This window comes from Rhinolophus sinicus, chromosome 17 (assembly GCF_057876585.1).
Source record: "Rhinolophus sinicus isolate RSI-liver-muscle chromosome 17, RSI-T2T, whole genome shotgun sequence".
Classification (NCBI taxonomy): Eukaryota; Metazoa; Chordata; class Mammalia; order Chiroptera; family Rhinolophidae; genus Rhinolophus; species Rhinolophus sinicus.
Genome location: NC_142517.1, coordinates 41,717,353 through 41,737,704, shown reverse-complemented (window position 1 = coordinate 41,737,704; position 20,352 = coordinate 41,717,353). Strand labels below are relative to the sequence as shown.

Genomic DNA, 20,352 nt, shown 5'->3' with positions numbered 1-20,352 from the left:
AATGACCACATCTCTCATGATGCTTGCTTAGATCCTATCCAGCTGAAAAAATTGAAAAAATAAAACTAAAAAGGAAACAACAAAAAATCCTCTTACTCCTCTGAATAACTGTAACTCTATGTTTCTTTCTTAGGATATATTACTTTTAACCCCATTCAACATTTATTTTTAAAGATATTTTGTATCTGTGTTAGATTATAAAGTCAGAGGAAACAATAAATTGCCACAGAGATTATAACAGCAGAAGGGGCTACTATCCCCAGGGCTGGAAAACGGAAAGATCGGAATAATTTAAACTTCGAAGTTTGAAGGAGGTGTCCTATGACGCTGAAACTCAGATCTGAATAGGGGTCATTGCTCAGCTATTATTAATGTCTCTGAGCTCAGAGATTGAACCCTGTGAAACTGTGACTCAGACCCATGAGGAAGGGGCTGTAAGTCAGCTGGTGTGATGTCTCTGATAAGCATTGTGAGGTTGCTTTAGCTATTGTTTGAAAAGAGCAAATTAGAATTAGCTGCTGCTACCAAAGTGAACTGTCACTACCTGGGTGAAGGAGCCTTGTTAGAGGGGCAACAACAAAAAATGAAAGTGGAAATAGGAACAAAATGCAAACAGGAATAAGATTCATGTCTTCCTCCTCCAGGCTTTTGGGTTTCCTTTAGTGCCTCCTATAAGAAAGTCGAGTGGGGAGTTAGATGGCCACATGGAAATGTAGTTTGTAGAGTCCCAGCCCCAGGTTTATGGCATAGTCTACAGAATGGGATTGACATGGAAAGACTAAATTTTAATAAATGTCACATAAATGAAAATAAATCTATTGTTGCATTCATATCTGTCATGCGGAATGTCATGCGCATGACAGATATGAATGCAACAATATTTGTTGCATTCATATCTGTCCCCGCTCCCCACATAAGAACACAGGATATGGGGAGGCCAAAAAGGAACACCCACGGAGCCATAGGTAGGGGAGTCACACCACTATATTCTCACTGGCGGCTGGGTTGGAGAAACAGGAAGCAGGAGCCACACTGTCTGCAACCTGCCGTCCACTTCTCTCTGCCAACCAACCTCACTTGCTAGCTGCAACCCGCCGTGTTAACTGCAATCCGCTCTTGCTAGCTCAGCCACCATCTTCTTGCTAGCCCCCATTTTCTGCTAGTGTAGCCATAGCAGTTATATTAGTGGCCAATGGCTCACTGGTCACAGTTGATGGCCATTTACTACCCGAGTGATCACCTTTCCACGTGAGGGCGAGAGCCTGGAAACTGCTCTCCTGGCTCTGTCCCCACAATACCCATATCCTTTATATTGTCTGGTGCAGTAGGTTGAGCGGTGCTCCCCAAGTATTCCACGCCCTCATCCCTGGGACCGATAACTGTTCCTTTACTTAGAAAAAGTGTCTTTGCAGATGAACTTAAGGATATGGATAAATGGAGATCATTGTGTATGGTCTGGATGGGCCCCAAATTCAACTGCAAGTGTCCTTACAAGAGAGAGGCAGAGGGAGGCGACATAGATACAAAAAGAAGAGAAGAAGGTGATGTGGAAATTGCAATAGAGGTTGGAGGGATGCAGCCACAAGCAAGAGAATGCCAGCTGCTAGCAGAAGCTGCGCGCACGGCAAGCGACAGATTCTCCCTTGGAGCCTCTGAAGAGAGTGTGGCCCTGCTGACACCTTGATTTGAGACATCTGGCCTCCAGACCTATGAGAAAATAGATTTTTGTTGTTTTAAGCCAAGTTTGTGGTCATTTGTTACAACAGTCACAGGAAACAAGTAAACTTAATTTATGCCTTCTATATAAGACATACTACAATTTGATGAAATAAAAAAACATGGTAATCATAAAACTTCTGATTTACTTCATTAGAGGAAATTTTATTTATTTAGAAAATTTACAAATATAAAATAATGAACAGAGATTGATGAAATTTGCCTAAACCTTGTCTAAATTGCATGCAAAATCAATCATTTAAAGGTTTGAAGCTTTATGGACTATCAAGCTTTTCATTTGGGATTTATAGTAATAAATATATAAAATAGAAAACAAATATTTTTTTCCAAATAAAATGAAAGAAAAGTATTCATCTACTTCCAGAAATTTAACTAGTAAACTATTTTACTATATTTTTAATTCTTAATTTTCAATGTCCAGGATGACTTTCTATTCATCCATTTGATATTCTATTTTAGGCATAAAACTGGTACCATGAATTAGCCTTTAGAAATACCTACTCTTTATTTTTTCAGAACTGTCTATTTAACTTCATAATTAATAGTTAAGAAAAGGACAAAATTGGGAACAAGGGTTATTTGCAACAACTTGCAGAGAGAATACTTAATATTTGGTACATGTATTACTTTCTTTCCTCCTAAACTTTGTATGTGACATGGCTACATTTTATTGGCTTTTCATAGTCTGTAAAATTACATTCAGTTAGCATATTTTACCAACTCCCTGGTGGAGCATATGTAAACTCTGATTAGAAAATGAGACCTACTATGATTAGCAGTGAAAAAAAAAAAATAGAGACATTTTAACTGGCACATTTGAAAGCTATTCCTTCCAAAAATATTTGGCCATGTTTCCTCCCATTTCACATTACCGTGTAAAGAGCTGATTACTATTTGCATGTAATTATTTCTGGGTGTGAAGGAGAAGGCAAGGTGAATTTTTAGTCTACAGTTGGATTGTTCAAATATAATTGGACAGATACAAACAAAATTTTTTTCCAAACTATTTAGCTATTTAAAGTGCTTATGAAAAGTAATCTTAACTTTTCAGATTACTTAAACCAAACTCAGAATAATCTCTATTACAAAACAGAAACTCATTCGGTCCATACCATAGCTATTAAAATCCATTGCTCATGAAAGAAATTGGTAGTTTTTGATTTCTCTCCTGTTTCACCCTCACATCTAATCCATCATCAAGTTCTATAGCTTCTATCTCCAACATGTTACAAATCTATCTTCTCTTCATTTCTAGTTCCATCAGTATGATCTCTGGTGATAGTTAATTTTATGTCAACTCGGCTGCTCAGTTGTTGGTCAGACACTAATCTATGTTGCCATGAAGGTCCTTTGTAAATGCAATTAACATTTATAATCAGTTGACTTTAATTAAAGGATATTATCTTTGATAATATTTGTGGGCCTCATTCAGTCCAATTGAAGTCCTGAGGTCCTGAAGTCCCATTCAATCCAAGAACAAGAACTGAGGTTTCCTAGAGAAAAGGAATTCTGCCTCAGGATGGTAATATCGAAATCCTTTCTGAATTTCCAGCCTGCCCTACGAATTTCAGACCGAAAACTAGAACACCAACACTTCCCTGAATTTCTAGTCTGTTTGTCCTGTAGATTTTGGACTTGCAAGCTTCCATAATCTCATGGGACAATTCTTTAAAATCTATCTATCATCTCTCTATCTCTCTATCATCTATCTATCTGTCTGTCTATCTATCTATCTATCTATCTATCTATCTATCTATCTATCTATCTATCTATCTATCTGTCTATCTATCATTCTATCTAATCCAATCTAATCTATTATATTGGTTCTGTTTCTCTGGAGCACTCTGACTTTTTAAAATATCACATTATTTTTAATCTCTGTTTTTTCAATTACCTCTATAATCCCTTCTCTACCTAGGGGACAGAGATAGATAGAAGATGATAGATGATGGATAGATAGATAGATAGATAGATAGATAGATAGATAATAGAGAGGGAGAGATAATTAGGTTACTTTCTGCTTAAAATTAGATTTCAAATGTAGTGAAAATAACATCTAATCCCCTCTTAATTGTCTCTATGTCCTTGTCTAATTCTCCAATCTCAACCCAGGTTGCTCTCCCTCAATCAATTTGGCCATCTTAAGAAAAAACCCTATTTATCTTCCTCCAAACACTTTTAAAGTTTGTAATTACATATTTGTTTGTTCATTTTTGTCTGCCTACTCTGTGTACTTCTTACTAAATGTGAGGTCTATAGGAATAGGGTTGATATTTATATTTTTGAGCATTGCATTCTTAGTGCCTGGCATAAGTCTGGCATGTGGTGGACACTAAAGTGTTTGCTAAATTAATAAATAGAATCAGTAACAATGGAATCAGTATGGATTACTCCTAGATAAGTACTTGAAGAAGTGGCACCAATTTCTAACTCACAGAGAAGAAAGACAATAAGAACAATATGAGAATCAGAGGAAATACAAGAAACAAAATGTCACTCAATCCATAGTCATTCCTCCTACAGCCCAGGACTAAGCAGTGGCAAAGGATTAAATATCCAGTGTGTGTGTGTGTGTGTGTGTGTGTGTTTGTGTGATAAAATATATTCTGTGTCTCCTTCTTATTGTTTCAAAATAGGATCATTTTATTTACCTCAACTTTAAAAACACACACACACACACACACACACACACAAAAAAAAAGTCTTTGTTTTATCCTACTCCTGTCTGTGAAGCTACTACAAAAATGGCCATGAATTTGCTTGAAAAAATAAAACTCAGAATGGCTGCAACCAGGTTTTATTGCTCACTAATTTATGTCAATTACCAGTTCTGGTAACCTGGGAGGAAATTTCAGTTTTTCTGAATTCAGAGTTCTTACATGCAAAATGGGGAAACAAAAACAAAAACAAAAACATGCACTGGGATGAGTGATTGACAGATCAGGAAAAAAAGTATATATAAAGCATCAAGGAGATAAAGGAATATTCCATAAACACCCCTGGAGAGTACAGCAGAATAAAGAGAGGGAGCTTCGAAGAAAGAAAGCCCTGTGTAGAATCACTAGCTCCAATTATTATGCATGTTGTTGTGAAGATCAGAGATCAGCACCAAGTATATTAAATGCCTGACACATGACTAATATTTCATTTTTTTAAAAAAAGTTTATAGGTGCTATCCTTGAGTCATTCATATGTGCTTGACAGAAAAAAAATGTAGCATAAATTGAACATTCCCAATAAAACCTGGTGTGGGATACACTTCCTCCTCACCTATAACTGTCACTACCGCCACCATCACCTACACCACCGACACAAGGTAGATTCCCAGTTCCTTTAAGATCCAGAGAGAACATGATAAAAGACCAAGTTTTTTTGTGTTTTTTTTTTTCCCCCTGAATAATGTAGTCAGCAAATGTTTTCAAAGCATAGAAAAGGATACACAACTTAAATCATTCAGGATTGGGAAGGCCGAAGAGAAAATGAAACTGCACTGTTCGACACTGGTTGCAGGCAGACAGGTAGAGAGATGGCAGAAATGAGATTCACAAAGTTTCCCAGAGCTCCGGGAAATTGCTTTCTTGAGAGCAGCAGGCACGTGATTCTGTCACTGAAGGTTTACTCTCAGTTCTGCTAGTTCTTGATTCCATGAATCTTAGAGGATGCTTCCTATTTATCTCCAAAACTTCTAGTCGGCATACAGACCTCCAATTCTCTTTATTGAAACGATTCCTACTTTGAATAACTAGATTGCCTTCTAGTTTTATCTTTGAAACTTGTCTGGTAAAGATAGATTAAAAGGAAATACTTGAGTTGCCCCATATGTAATTTAAGAGCTTGTGTTTTTGTTTGTTTGTTTGTTTTTTAATTAGGTTTACATACATATGTATTAAATTATATATTATATTTAGTTCTAATTATAGACTATGGGGTGAGTATTTCCATTTCACCCTATTGTATTTATAAATCTCCAAGTTGATATCATCTCAGTAGGGTTATGAATTCACAGCCTCTATTTCCCCCCCCATTAGTTAAAATGTTATAGTCTTGGGACCTTAGTAAACAGACTGGATAAGAAGCACCACTAAAAGTAGTGGTTGGCAAACCATGAAGGCCCTTTTTGCAATCAAGGAAGAGGGACATCTGTGTCTCTTTCCTCCATGTATCTCATATAAGCTTTCATTTGAACACAAGATTCCACTGGGGTGTGGTATACGGATACTATGTACTTTACAGAATTGTGTCTATCAGCTGTCAGTCCTTTGTATGTGTGCCTTCTCAATATGTTATACCTGTTCATAGTTAGTGTGTGTGTGTGTGTGTGTGTGTGTGTGTGTGTGAGAGAGAGAGAGAGAGAGAGAGAGAGAGAGAGAGAGAGAGACAGAGAGAGAGAGAGAGAGAGAGAGAGATAGAGATCTACTTCTGATTATAAGAAGAAAATGTTGGTACTACTATCTAGTAGTAGATCTAGATATTGACAAACACAAAATGATTTCTGAACATTTGGTCTGCTAAACATATGATCTATATAGCAATCAAGTACTTTAGTTTCATTATGTAGTAAAATGATGTGCTAGTTAGGTGCTTCAGTGGGTGCAAAGAAATTACCGAGCATGATCCTTTGTCTTAATTCTCTTTGCATTGTATTAAATCAGCAAGATATTTATATACACAGAAACTCTAAACTACGTTGTATCAATGATAGATAAAATTGGCAATTAGATAAAGTAGAGAGAAACAGGTGATAAAATATTTAACATGGTATCATGGAGAACCTAGATTTATTAGTTTTATTTCATTGAAATAATTACTTCAATTATTTTTCAAAAAAATCAGATCAATTCATATTAGTTATAAATACTTCCTCAACTAATATTTCTATTATCTTAGAGATCTGCCAGTGTATCTTTTCTTAATTAAAGGAAGGAATGTTATGGAAGTCAACTGACTTGTAGGATACTTGAACAGTGGCCTTTTTAGGTGTTAGGTGCACATCTCTAAATTCCCAGTCTAGTGACCTTCTGCTATATCACACTATTATTTATGGAAAAACATTTCTAACTGATATGTGAGATTTAACAGATCCATTTCCCTCTCCTTTTAATTGCATTTAAGACTTATAGAAACATGAAAGGGTAGGCAACATTTTGGGATAATTTTATTGATTCGGCACAATAGAGCATATCTTTTTTCCAGAAATATGGATACATTTGGTGCCTCACAGATGTACTTTTGCAACAATTAGGGTTAGTAGAGGTAATTCTGCAAAATTGGAACAAATGAAATTTACCCAGCTCTTGTGAAAATTGCCCTGTTGGATTGTATTTGCACCACAGTCTGACTAAATTTATTGGTGACTTACAGCAAACTATGAATAATTTTGGATCAAATGTATGTAGTACTGTCTAGTAGAAAGAGCAGAGTTGTTTTTTTATGTTTGTTTGTTTGTTTTGGTTTTTGAGAAAACAAGACAGTTTCAAATCCCTTCTGTGCCACATACTCACCTTTCCTAAGCCTCAGTTTTCTTATCTGTATAAAGGGATAATAAAACTAATCTTGCGATATTGTTAGAAAGGTTACAGATAATATATAAAAATGTACAACACAGTGCCTGATACAAAGTAAATCCTCCTCTGTGAGGCATACTATTATTATTAGTCTTAATATAATGAAGCACACCGTAATGTCACAACTCACCCTCAGACTGACTCTGTCTTGACTTGTAAATATACTAACAGTAATTTTTTCTCACTTTAGATGGAAAGAAACCTCAAACCTGAAAGAGCTATTTTTGTAAAACCCAAACAGTTGTGCACACATGGATTTCTATTTTTATACTACCAGACTGGATCTCTGGCTAATTAGTCTGATAAAGTAATCATGTCAATTGAAACATTTTAAATAAGTATTTCAATGTCTTATCAAATTGCAGTGAACATTACCTGTCACAATAGGATACACTCTTTGTTTTAATATTAACGAATACCTCTAAAGAAAAAAAAAAGAACTTGGATTTCAGTATATTAAATTGGTTTCTTTTAAAATATGGGAGTTATTTTTTGTTCTTTTTAGAAGAAGAAGCCTTAAAAATATGAAAGGGATATATAATTATAAAGTGTTGTATATGTTTATTCATAAAAGCATAAGAGGGAATGTACATAAGGATCAGCATTATAAAGATTTTGTATATGAGCCAAGGTCTTCAACCTTCTTTTGGAAATTTTACATTGTGTAGATTATAAAACTCTGTATTCATACATAGATTCTTTTGTGCAACTGGCCGCTATTAAAAATACTGTAAAAGCGTTATGGTAATTCTTAATTACCAGTTATTTTCTTATAGTCTAAGGAAATCAAAGGCATTGCTCATAGAATTAATGACAAGAGAAACAATGGTGGGATTTTAGTTCCATTTAGACCACCCACACCTCTCTAAAAGAAAAAAGTACAACCCTAACAAAGTAGTCATTATCCCAATCAAACAACTGAACATGAGTTGTTATTAGTACTTATATAACTAACTCACCATGAAAACCATGTAATGAGATCACTGTTATGCTGAAATGGTTTAGAGAGTTTGGGATTTAGTCTCTTGTAATTCTTAAAGTTAAATGTATGTATGGAATCAAATGTATGGTCAGTGGGAAACCTGACTACTGTGAAATTTGTTTTTAATAGTTCTGTCTAATGTCTTTGCTGCCTAAGTGTAAACTACTTCCAACATCTTTCAAAAGCAAAGTTTGGGGGGTTTATGTGTTTGAAAAGTACTTTTAATGGATTGTTTATTTTGTTTATTCTTGGCTCAAGGCAGAAGCATCTTGACATTTACATTGCTGTTTTCCTGCTTTCCAGAATGCTAACAAAAATTTGTTTTGGCCTGCACTGGCTTGAAATTGTCCTCTGAACTTCCACAAGGCCATTCCAGCTATCTTGGAAAGGACTTCCTTTATTATGAATCTGATTCCAAAGCTTTCATAAGGACACAAGGCCAGCGACCCATACCCAAATTTACTAGAAATTACATATGCTGTCCCTTGGCTCACAAATGAACTGTGCTCCTAAAACTCCAGATTAAGGCATTGTTTGTAACTCAGAAGTATCTTGCCAAAGAAACAGTGTTATAAATGTAGTTGCTTAGATAGCCTCTAACAGACTATTTAACCACAATGTAGCAGAAATATTATATATTTAGAAAGAACAACAGGACAATATTACAGCATGACCAGTAGTTTTATTTTAAAGATAATGATGAGACTTTATTTTGAATGGTGGTGCTTCAGGATGTTCACTTTCCCAGAGCCCTTTTTCTATCTAGCAGCCAGTACTAAACACTGGCTCATGGTTGCTTCCTTCTTGATTTCCCATATCCTCAAATCAAAACGTTTGCAATACAAATGAAGTGGGTGGATCTCTGATTCTCCGCCCCAGAGCAACATTAAATTTCCTATTCTTTTGTAAAATCACCCCATAATCCCATCTAACTCCAGTTAATAGTGCAGGAAAGGGTATGTATGTGTATCTCATAATGGGAAGGGAAGGAAACCTTTATTAGCTTTTACTGTTTGACTGCTGTCTCTTTAAATGTGTAGAGACTAAAAAAGTATTTTTATGCAGATATTCTCTCCCAATATATGAATGTGAGGTCATGTTGATACATTTTGCACTCAGATATTGGAGTTGCCGACTAATAGAAAACCTTTGCCAGTCAGAGTTTTGCTGAGAGGAGTTTTGAAATCCCATAGTTTTTCTATTCGTACAGTAAAGGTTTAAAATCAAAGACCTTTCCATGTCTGTGCAGTTTTGTTCAGTCACTTAAGTAAAGGGTGTGGCAATAATGAGTGTTCTCCCTTTTTAAAGACTCTTTAGTCTGGTATAGGGGAGAGTAAGGAAAGGAGATACAGAGACATAACAGCAGCCTCAGGCACTCACACCCTTAAGCATTGCAATGATCTGGGACAAGGCCAGGAAATTTTGCTGAAATTTGCTAAAATAAGCGAGGAAAAATACATATTCATAAGCTATTAAGTTTTAAGCATGAAATGGTTAGTGCCAAAATTCTAAAAAGTGGTTCAGACTTCCAAACTTAACATGGGAGAATCTGCCCCAGAAGACTATGATGCTTACAAGAGTGTTTCCTGAACACCTAAAACGTGGTTTGAGAGAAGGCTTACCTAATGGTTTGAGGTTCATCATTTAGAGTGTCCGCAGTTATTTGGGAAGCTCATGCGATCTAAATATTATATCTACTCCTTTAAGCACTGCACGTCTACTTCCATGACCCCCCATTTTCTATGGGATGTTGCAACCTCTCATTATGCAAACTTTTAACAAATGTTTAAGGGAAGGGACTATTTACTGAAAATTAAAAATGAAAGAAATTCTGCACTGCAGTGACCCTACGGAAAGAGTACTTTTTGCATTTCTATACTTTAAAGTATTTCTCCCTTTGCTAAGAGAGATACGGGGAAGAAGCTTTCAAATCCAGAACACCATCATATTTTGAAGTAAAATAGCAGAATGGTATAAATATTACTTTTATTTTCTAATATTTGTATGAAATTCTGTAGTTTATAAATCACCTTGCCACATTTTATCCAATTTTATCTAAATTTATCCTACTATTGATAGCCCTTTGAGAGTTTCTATTTTAGAGATGAGAAACTGACCGAGTTGCTAATTAGCTAGCTCCAAGTCATTCAAGTAGTAAAAGATAAACGTTTCTACTCACACCTCATTGTCATTTTTATAGATCCTTAATCCCATGGTCTTCCTAAAATATCACTGTTACATAGCATTCTTAATTCTGAAATTTATTCTACTATGGACAAGTGAGATGCTGATAGTAAAAGGCAATATAAAAAATTAGATTTTGTGACAAAAGACGAAAGACAATTCAATGCAGAAAGGATAGACTTTTCAACAAATGGCGCTGGAACTACTAGACATCCAAATGCAAACAACAAAACAAAACTTAAGTTGGATTTCATTGCATTTAAACACTTCTGCTTTGCAAAAGACACTATTTAAGGAATGAAAAGGCAGGCCACAGCCTGGGAAAAAAATATTTGTAGTATACATATCTGAAAAAAAATCCATCCAAAATATAAAAAAGAACTCTTAAAATTCAACAATAAGAAAACAATTCAATTTAAAATACAGGCACAGTATCTGAAAGATCACTTCACCAAAGAAGATATACAGATAGAAAATCAGCATATAAAAATATGATCAACATCATACATCATTAGAGAATTGAAAATTAAAACAAGATAGCAATACACGTCTATTAGAATGACTAAAATACAGAATACTGACAACAAAAGCTGGTGAGAATGTGGAACCTTACTAGTGGGAATATAAAAAGGTACAGCTAGTTGGGAAGACAGCTGGATAGTTTTTACAAAGCTAAACATAGGCTTACCATATGATCTAGGAATTGTGCTCCTTAGGATTTACCCAGGGAAATTAAAAATGTACATCTACATAAAAAACTCCATACAGATATATAGCAGCTTTATTCATAATCGTCAAAATTTGAAGGCAATCAAGATGTCCTTCTATGGGTGAATGGATAAACAAACTGTGGTGCAATATACACTGGAATATTATTTAGTGATAAAAAGAAATTAATACGAAGGAAACTTACATTCATATTGCTAAGTGAAGAAGCTAACCTGAAAAGGCTACCTGCTGTACGTTTTAAACGATACGACATTCTGGGAAAGGCAAAACTCTGGAGACAGGAAGAAAATCAGTGGTTGTCAGAGGCTCAGGGAGTGGGGAGGGAGGGATGACCTGATAGAGAATAGGTTTTAGGGCAGTGGAAATACTCTGCATGATAGCCTATATGTAATGGTGGGTACATGCCATTACACATTTGTCAAAACCCATGGGATATACAACACAAAGAGTAAACACTAATAGTAGCTATGAACTTTAGTTAATAATAATGTTCAGTAGTGGCTCATAAACTGTAACAAATATACTACACTAGTTCCAAACAATAAAAGGAGCGGGGGCTGTGTGCTGGAAGGGAAAACTATGTGTGAAGGGTTATGGGTTATATGGGAACTCTGTAATTTCTGCTCAATTTTCCTCTAAACCTAAACTTGCTGTAAAAAATAGTCTTTTATGTATTTATATTTCTTAGGAAAATATATTGTAGTGGAGAATACATAAGTTCTCTGGATCAGACTGCTCAATCTGCTTTTGCAGAATAGTAACTATAGAGAAAGAAAAATAATCCAATAACAACACACAGATGCCACAAGATCTCCTCTCCAGACACACCCAATCCTCATTGAGTAGTAGAGCAGTACCTACTTGAATCATAGGAAAGGAAGGAGAGAGAAAAGACTCAGAGTTCTCAAGAAAATACATACTACCCTTCCTACTCAGGCAACAACTCAGATTTTACATTGCTGCATTTTGGTAGTAGCAATATTTTTGTGATGATTTGTAGTTTTCAACACATTTTCACTTATATAGTCCCTGATCATATATGTAGAGTGTCATATGCTGCCCATTGCCTACCAAGCTCAGTACCTCGGGAGCACATTGAAGCTTTTCAGTATGCCATCACAGTCTATCACTGTGCTTTTCCTGCCATTTACTCAGAATTAGAAGAATTCCTCAAGTCTTAATACAGGGAGTGTCCATCCATTGAATCAGATTTTGTTTTAGAGCAGTAAGGGACTTTGGAAAGGATCTTTAACTGCAGATTATCATATAATTACATGGAGACCCAGAGATACTGACATGCTTTAACTAAGTAAATAAATAAGTGGACAGAGAGAAATCACCAGCCCTGCTTCATCTACCTAGCCCCAGAGGCATAACAACCGGAAATAAGACTTCCATGGCCACTCAGTAACTAAATTCAGCAATTCTTCCTTAATGCCGTCTCCCCAAGTCAACCTTTTGCTCTTCATTGACACCAACATTTCAAATCATTTTCTCATCCCTCCATACTTTCGTCTTCCTGAAGCTTTCTGGTCTCTCCCAACTGCAGTGCACCCTACCTGTAGCATCAGATAAGTTTCCCAACAATGCAGATTTCTTCATGGCTTCTTTTGTATAAAACACGAAGCCCAAACTTTGCAACAGAGTGTTTAAGGGACTCCATAATTTGATTCCTTCCTGCTCTCCATAACAATGAACCTAATAACCACTCAGACTATTTCCACTTCTTCTTCCCCCACGCCCCCCTACATATCACAGGCAACTTTTCCTTTGCATCTTTATTCACACTGTCCTCTTCTGAAATTCTCCCTGTCTTAGTCAGTTTAGGCTCTTATTAAAAAAAAAAAAAAATGCTGTAGACTGGCTGACTTATAAACAACATGATGTGTTCCTCACAGTTCTGGAGGCTGGGAAGTCTAAGAGCAAGTCACTGGTAGATTCAGTGTCTGGAGAGGGCCTGTGTCCTTGTCCATAGGTGGCAGGAGGGCTGAGGGAACTCCCTAGGGTCTCTTTCATAAGGGTACTGATCCCATTCCTAAGGGCTCTGCCTTAATGACCTAATCATTTCCAGAAGGCCCCACCTTCAAATATCATCATATTGGAGATTAGGTCTGAACACATACATGTTGGGAGGACACAAACATTCAGCCTATAGTACTCCATAATTTATTAGACATCTTCCCATTTCTTCAAGCCCACATACATTTCTACTTTTCCCTATAAAGTCCTTCTTGACTGCCACAAGATAATAGTTTCTCTCTTTACTGAATCCCAACAGTATTTCTTGCCTATAGCACTCTTTGGGTATTTTGCATAAGCACACAGCAGATTTATTTAAATTATGATTTATGTATCTTATTTCTTGAATTAGTGTACATTCCTTGAAGGTAGGGATCTTATATTGCCAGTTTTCATCAGTATGCTTGCACAGAGCAATGTTCAATTAAGGTTTATTTATAGGAATGTCAGTCAGTTTTAGACACAACATCATAGGTTTCAAAATCTTTGAATAGTCTTATGCCAAATTATAGGGAAATTCTGTTGCATATTCCGAAAATAACATATGTCAGTGTTTAGTGACACTTTTGTTGAGGCAGTATCCTTTGGGACATGATCAAAATTCCAAATGCAATATTTTGTACAATGAACTTCTGTCAACAACTTTCTTAAAAAGCAAATCACTTTTGACTTCCTCCTTGTATATTTTATGAGAATTGTCATAACACCATCAGGTTGAAGGGTAAGATTCTTACTTGAATGTTATCTCTAAAGGTTGTTTAACATTTGGAAAAAAAAGACCTCTGTTCACTAAATGTTCTTTGGTACTATGTAATTAACAATTTTATCTTTTCTCTGTATAGTTGTCACTATAAGTAATCAACTTTACCATATTCTTAAACTGCATATCATTCTATTTACACCCATCTTTTTACTTTGAACATTTCCTCTCCCATAGAAAATGAGCTTATAAGGATAATGAGTACAAAGTCTACTGCAATTTTGAATTTTTTTGCACCAAGGATATTTAGAAATGTGACTTTTCTATCCAGAAGAAAAATGAAGTAGAATGATTTGTTATACATTTCAGAAATGAAGTAAAATTCATGACAATCTAGAGATAAAGTTCAGCCAGATACCAAATCAAAATGAAGCTATTGAATCTATTTGCACTGTTGACATATACATGAATTAATACAGCCAAGGAGAAGAATAGCATACATGTATTCCTTCAGTAACTATAGCAATAGTTTAAAATAATGCTAGAGTATTGAACCATAAGCTTTCAATCCTAAAGTTTGCCACATGAGTTAGGACATCATTATAATCAACATTTTCAGGCTTGTACACTGGAATACAAGGTATCCTGTAATAATATTATTAACAGGAATAGAAATCACTTGCTTAATCATTATTAACTCAGAACAAGACAATTTTACTTTTCTACTCAAAGTGAGTTCATAAATATTATTGAAGTGGTAGTACAAAATTTACTAGACACATAAGTCAGACCACAAAGGGTCTTCTATAACTAATGTAAGTGGCAAGAAGGGCAAATGGGGAGTTTACTATATCATAGCATACAAAACTATATATATTTAACATATGATTTTATTAATTTCTGAATTTTCATAAATTAAAAGTAAAGGAAATAAAATGATCTTGCATTATGTATTCCAAAAATATACATTGTATATTCCAAAAATAGAGATGTTATCTTAAAACATGCATACATTTTTTTGGCACTCTGTGCTTTACTCTGATTAAGACTTTTTAGTAATGCTAGATTTCATATGTGGTTTAATTTTTCTCTTTAGCTCTTATTATATCATATACTAATATCTTACTTAATTACCATGATCATTCTGCTTCCACATCCCCACCACTGGTATATAAACTCATCAGGGCAGGTGTTTTTAACTTGATGCCACTTTTTATGTCTCTGATGATTACAAGAGCACATGGCGCATACAGAGTGCCTTAAAGATAGCTATTGTAATAAATGAGCATTTCCCAAAGACTTACGACACAGAGTCATAGCATTAGAAGCCATAATATAAAATAAGGATTTTAAACGTGAATTTGGGTTTGAAGTCATGACAAGAAATCATCAAATATCATAAGGAGACAATGTTTCTTATTAGAAAACGGTATCATTCCATCATCTCATTTTATAGATGTAGAAATTAAGGTGTGAAGAGATCAAGTGATTTGTCCCACAACTGAAGTTTTGTACTAAAAGATACCTTAAATCTCATGTACTCCAAATATTCAGGTACTTAGGGCAACTCAGCCTATGTTTTAATATATGCAGTGATAATGGGTTCACTACCCTATTAAAACATCATATTTAGTCTTTAAAGAACACTACTTGTTAGCAACTTCTTTCTCATATATAATTAAGTTCTGTTCCTATATTTCTAATCTTTAATCCTTGTGATATCCTTTGGTAATACATGGCATGTCTAGTACAGCATATTATTTTATAGATAGAGATAGATGGATACATACACACATACATAGATGTGGTGTAAAGGCTAAATTTGAGGCCCTTTATATACAACAGTTCTGGGCAAAATAGTCTTCTTGCCTTCACTCTTTTGCTAACACCTCTTTGTCTCCTGACTTGTCTCATGATAAACCTTGGAATATATATATACACACACACACACACACATATATACACACACACATACATATATAAAAATGCATACACACACGCATGCACACACACACAGAGGGTATAAAAAATGCATACACATTTTAAGAAAGGAAAAAACTATTAAAATTGTAATAATACATACTGATAACAAAAGATGAATACAATTCACGTTTGACTTCTGCAATTACAAGAGGTGCTCAAAGTGGTTACCATCAGTGCCCAGACACTTCTGATTAAGGCAAACTACTGCTTGAGCAACGTTGATCAAAGTGTCCACTTGTTTACATTTTTTGGTGTCCCCGGTATACGTGTGTGTGTGTGTGTGTGTGTGTGTGTACATATATACACATACATATATATGCAATGTATATTACACATACACCCATTATATAAGCACAGAAAAGTATGTATATTTATATTTTGTGTCTTATAGAAGAATCAAATGGTTAAAAACATTTAAAATATGTAATAATCTTTTAAACTACATTCTCCCTCTTTGTTTAGTTGCTGACATATCAGGAACCTCAAAAATAAAACCATGTCGTACTCATCTCATCCTTTAAGAGTCTAAAACAAATTTCCTTCCAAATGAAAATTGTTTGATTAAAATATTTGTTAAAATGTTTAAATGTTTTTCAAAAATCACTCCAACTAAATAATCCCATGGTTGCTTCAATATTCATCTAAATCCTACTCTCTCTTCAACATTAAACTTCGTGAACGCCCACTTAGAATGAAATTTTTAGGTCCTACTAGGACCGAATGGCATGTTTATATCCTGATTTACTCATGAAAGTGTATTTCTCCCAATATAACCTACAATATCGTTTTGTTTTTCAGTATCCATATTGTGTTCGACCCATTTTGTTTAATATCAAAAAAATTCTTAATCATTTTCTATATGATACTGCTAAACCAAGTTTCCTTTCTTCTATATTTATGCCGTTGAACTTTTCTTTGGGGGAAGAGAATGGTCCTCAAATTGGAGATACAATAACTGCTTTACATTTAAAATAAATAGTGTTTTGTTCACAGAGGATACATGTTCTGAAAGTCAAACGTAAAAAAAAAGTGTAATTGAGGGGTATAAAAATATAAATGTTGAGACACATATCCTACCTGTAAAACCCTGGTGGCACTTGCTGTACCAGGAAGCTCTTCTCCATGTCTTGAAGAATGTCATTTAGCATTCTGACCCGGCCGGGAACTCTCTCCTTTGGATCATTAGCAGGACGCATCTCGTCCGATTGAAAGAGTTCAGCACTGTCCCGCAGGCGTGTGGCCTGGGCTAACAGTTGATGAGTGTTGGGTTGATCACCTGGTGAAGATAAATAAGCTCATTTCAGAAGAGACGTTTTCAAAGGAGCAAAATAATCATTTTATAATCATGATGTATTCATTTCATCAAAAATATTCTGTCTAAACATATTACATCCTACAAAGAGTATCGGATTTATTACTACCACTAATACTACTACTAATAATTACCTCTAATAATAATATCAATAAATAGGTACAAATAGCTGAGAGACTGCTATTTTCCAGACACTGGGTTAAGCACTTGATATCTCATTTAATACTCACCAAACCTTGTATTGTCATGTCCATCTCATAGAAACAGAGAATTAATTAAAGTAAGCAAATTGCCATGAGTCATCAAGAAGTAAGTGACAGGCCAGAATTAGTAGACTGATCTTTCTGACTCAAAAATTCACGCTCATGGTGGAGTACCTGTATTTCTAAAGGTGGAGGGGGGATTCCAAAAATAATTATCATTGTCTTTTCTGAGAACATGAGATATATGAGTATGTGTTGTTATGAGTCTATTGGGCTCTTCTTCTTTACTAAAATTCTGTAATTTGAAGTTAAAATACATATTTGATTTGAACATACACTGAAATCTATCCTGTATACTGTTTGCAATGTTTTGTTTTGATTTTGAGATGATTTTTGTCTGTTTATTCATTTGTGTAACTTACTGGCATAATTCTGATGTGAATGGTGATAGCAAAGGGACTGCAGGTCATTCCACTAACTAAGAGAAAGGTAGCATTAGTATAATGATTACGGCCACCAGATCCTGGAGCGAGACCACTTGAGTTCATTCCCTGCTCTACCATTCAGCAGTTGTGTGACATTGGGCAAGTGTTCTCATTTGTAAAATAGACATAATAATAACACCTGCTTCATAGATTTGTTATAAGGATTAAATGATAAATACTTAGAAAACATTTGCCTACATATAGGCAGTTCCCAGGTGATGTGGCTTCATACCTTATTTAAAAAGCACTATTTTATTACACCATAAGAGGGGGCATTCCCTCATTATCTTCTTCCAGATATCCCCACCATTAGAGTCAGTCCTCGGGTGAGGCAACAGTTAGAGGTGTCATTCTCAGGAGATTAGGAACAACTGACTCCAATAAATTCAGAACATCATTACAAAGGATTACTTCAAATCAAGGTGATGAAATGAGATGTACTTAGTAAATCTAAGCTGGGAGTATGTCATTGAGATAAGCAGATAGAGGAATAAAAAGAGGCCTTATAGCACCCTCATTTGGGGAAGTCTTGGGCAAAAGGGAAAGATCACAAAGGGCCTCTTTCCCCAAGTGAAGTCCGAGGGTTACCAGTCCTCAAAACACCTGGTCTTTGTGGAAATGAGGATTCCTGATCTGCTGACTCTCTCTAGGGGTAGAGCCTAGGAATCTCCATTTCAACAGGGTACTCAGATTATGCCATGACATTTCAAGTTTAAGAAGCACTGTAGAGAAGTGATATAGCTAAGAAAAGGAAAATTAGGTTAGAACTATAGCTGATGTATAAAATATGTCTGCCATAGACTTACCAACCTCTAACACAATCATCTTTTTGTCTCTCATCTTCATTCGATGGGGACCATTTTACATGTCAGTTTTTTAAAGCCTAGCATAGTTCTGACATTCAATAACTGCTTACTGAATAAACAAAATCAATTTAATAAAGTCTTTTTAGAACAAAATTCAACAACAGAAGAAAACTATATACAGACAGGTGTTTTTTATGAGGGCTACAAAGAGATAGCCCTCTTTGCAGCTCTCTATTCACTGAAATTAACAATATAAATAAAATCAGTTGTAGGAGTTCACATTTTTTGGCATTTTGATGTTTTTATAGTGCATTTCACATCCATTAATCATCCTTTGATTTCACAACAAAACTTGAGGTTGTGTGAGAGGATATTTTTGTTCATTGAGAAAACCTAGCCTACCCCCACGCCCCCAAAGCAATAAGAAAACTAATGTTATTTTAGAAAGATACGCTTTATCTTAAATTATTATGGTTCATCAAAGTTAACATGTGGAGAACTTTCAGGGCACATTGTGGCACAAGGAAAGACAAAGATTTAGTTCATACAGGAAGTGAAAGACTGAACAGGAGAAAAAACAAGTTTGACATCCTTAAGAGTCTTCCATTTAAGAAAGAAAAATCTGTTCTGATGTAACATACACTACAGAATTGAAGACATTACTACTGAATCAAGTGAGACAAATTGTACCATTCTACCTTATTTAGTTCAAATGAATTTATCTTTCATGGTGGTGTGGACGTAGAGAATTGACAGCTTTAGGACCTGGCTGGACCCAGAAAGGACCCTGATAGTGGGACCTTTACATACCCTATGTATTACTTCGAGGGTTTGAAGCTGTAAATTGAAAAGTAGTTTTACTCTCAAAGTTAACACAATCATTCTGATACATAACTAATGTTCCAAAGATTCCTAGTAATCATTTCTGTGCCAATTAAAGCTTGTTTGTCCCTTTAAATAAGGCCCAGAAAGTAATGTCACCTTTTTCGTAGAGGTTTTTGTGACCCCAAATGATCGTTCCTTCATGATCCTTAGCAACCTTATTAGAATGTCAGCTCTGTGAGGGAAAATATTTTTTCATTTTGCTCACAACCATTTCCCCAGCACCTAAACTGTGCCTAACATATCATTTAATGAATGAACATGTAAATTATGTACGTTGATCATAGTATCATAGCGTTTGTAATATTTTAATCATTATCTGCCTTGTCTCGTTCCTTTCCTTGACTGAAAAGAACCCCACAAGATCAGCAAATATGTTTTATCTCTCTTTGTATCTCCAGATCTTAGCACAATACTTTGCATATGGTAGTCATTTATGTATTTTATGTATATGTAATGATTTTATTCTTAGAAATGTTACTTCTTATCACTTCCTCCAATCCATGGCACCCCCCCGCTCCGGAAACTGTATCACACTCCTCTCACACACACTTTAATCAGGATTCCCAATGTATTTTGCAGTGTCTGTGAATCTGGAGCCATTTTTTTGGTTTTGTTTTGTTTTTCTTCCCATGGGCTGGCATATCAAACCTCTGAAGAATAAAGAAAGGGATAATATAAAGCGTAAAGGAATGAAACAATCTTTAAAAATGATCCTTCTGCATCTTTGCTCCCGATGAAAACCCAACCATTAATAAGTCTTTAT

At 35.2% G+C, this 20,352-nt stretch overlaps 1 protein-coding gene across 3 annotated transcripts in view; it reads right to left on the bottom strand.

The window, feature by feature from the left end:
• Window positions 1–20,352, bottom strand: part of NAALADL2 (N-acetylated alpha-linked acidic dipeptidase like 2) — a 1,226,521-nt gene that overhangs the window by 32,891 nt on the left and 1,173,278 nt on the right. For all 3 annotated transcript variants that reach the window (XM_074328105.2, XM_074328114.2, XM_074328092.2), the window contains one exon: window positions 16,976–17,174. In XM_074328105.2, the coding sequence (XP_074184206.2) occupies window positions 16,976–17,174 (199 nt within the window). The remainder of the gene's footprint in view (window positions 1–16,975; window positions 17,175–20,352) is intronic.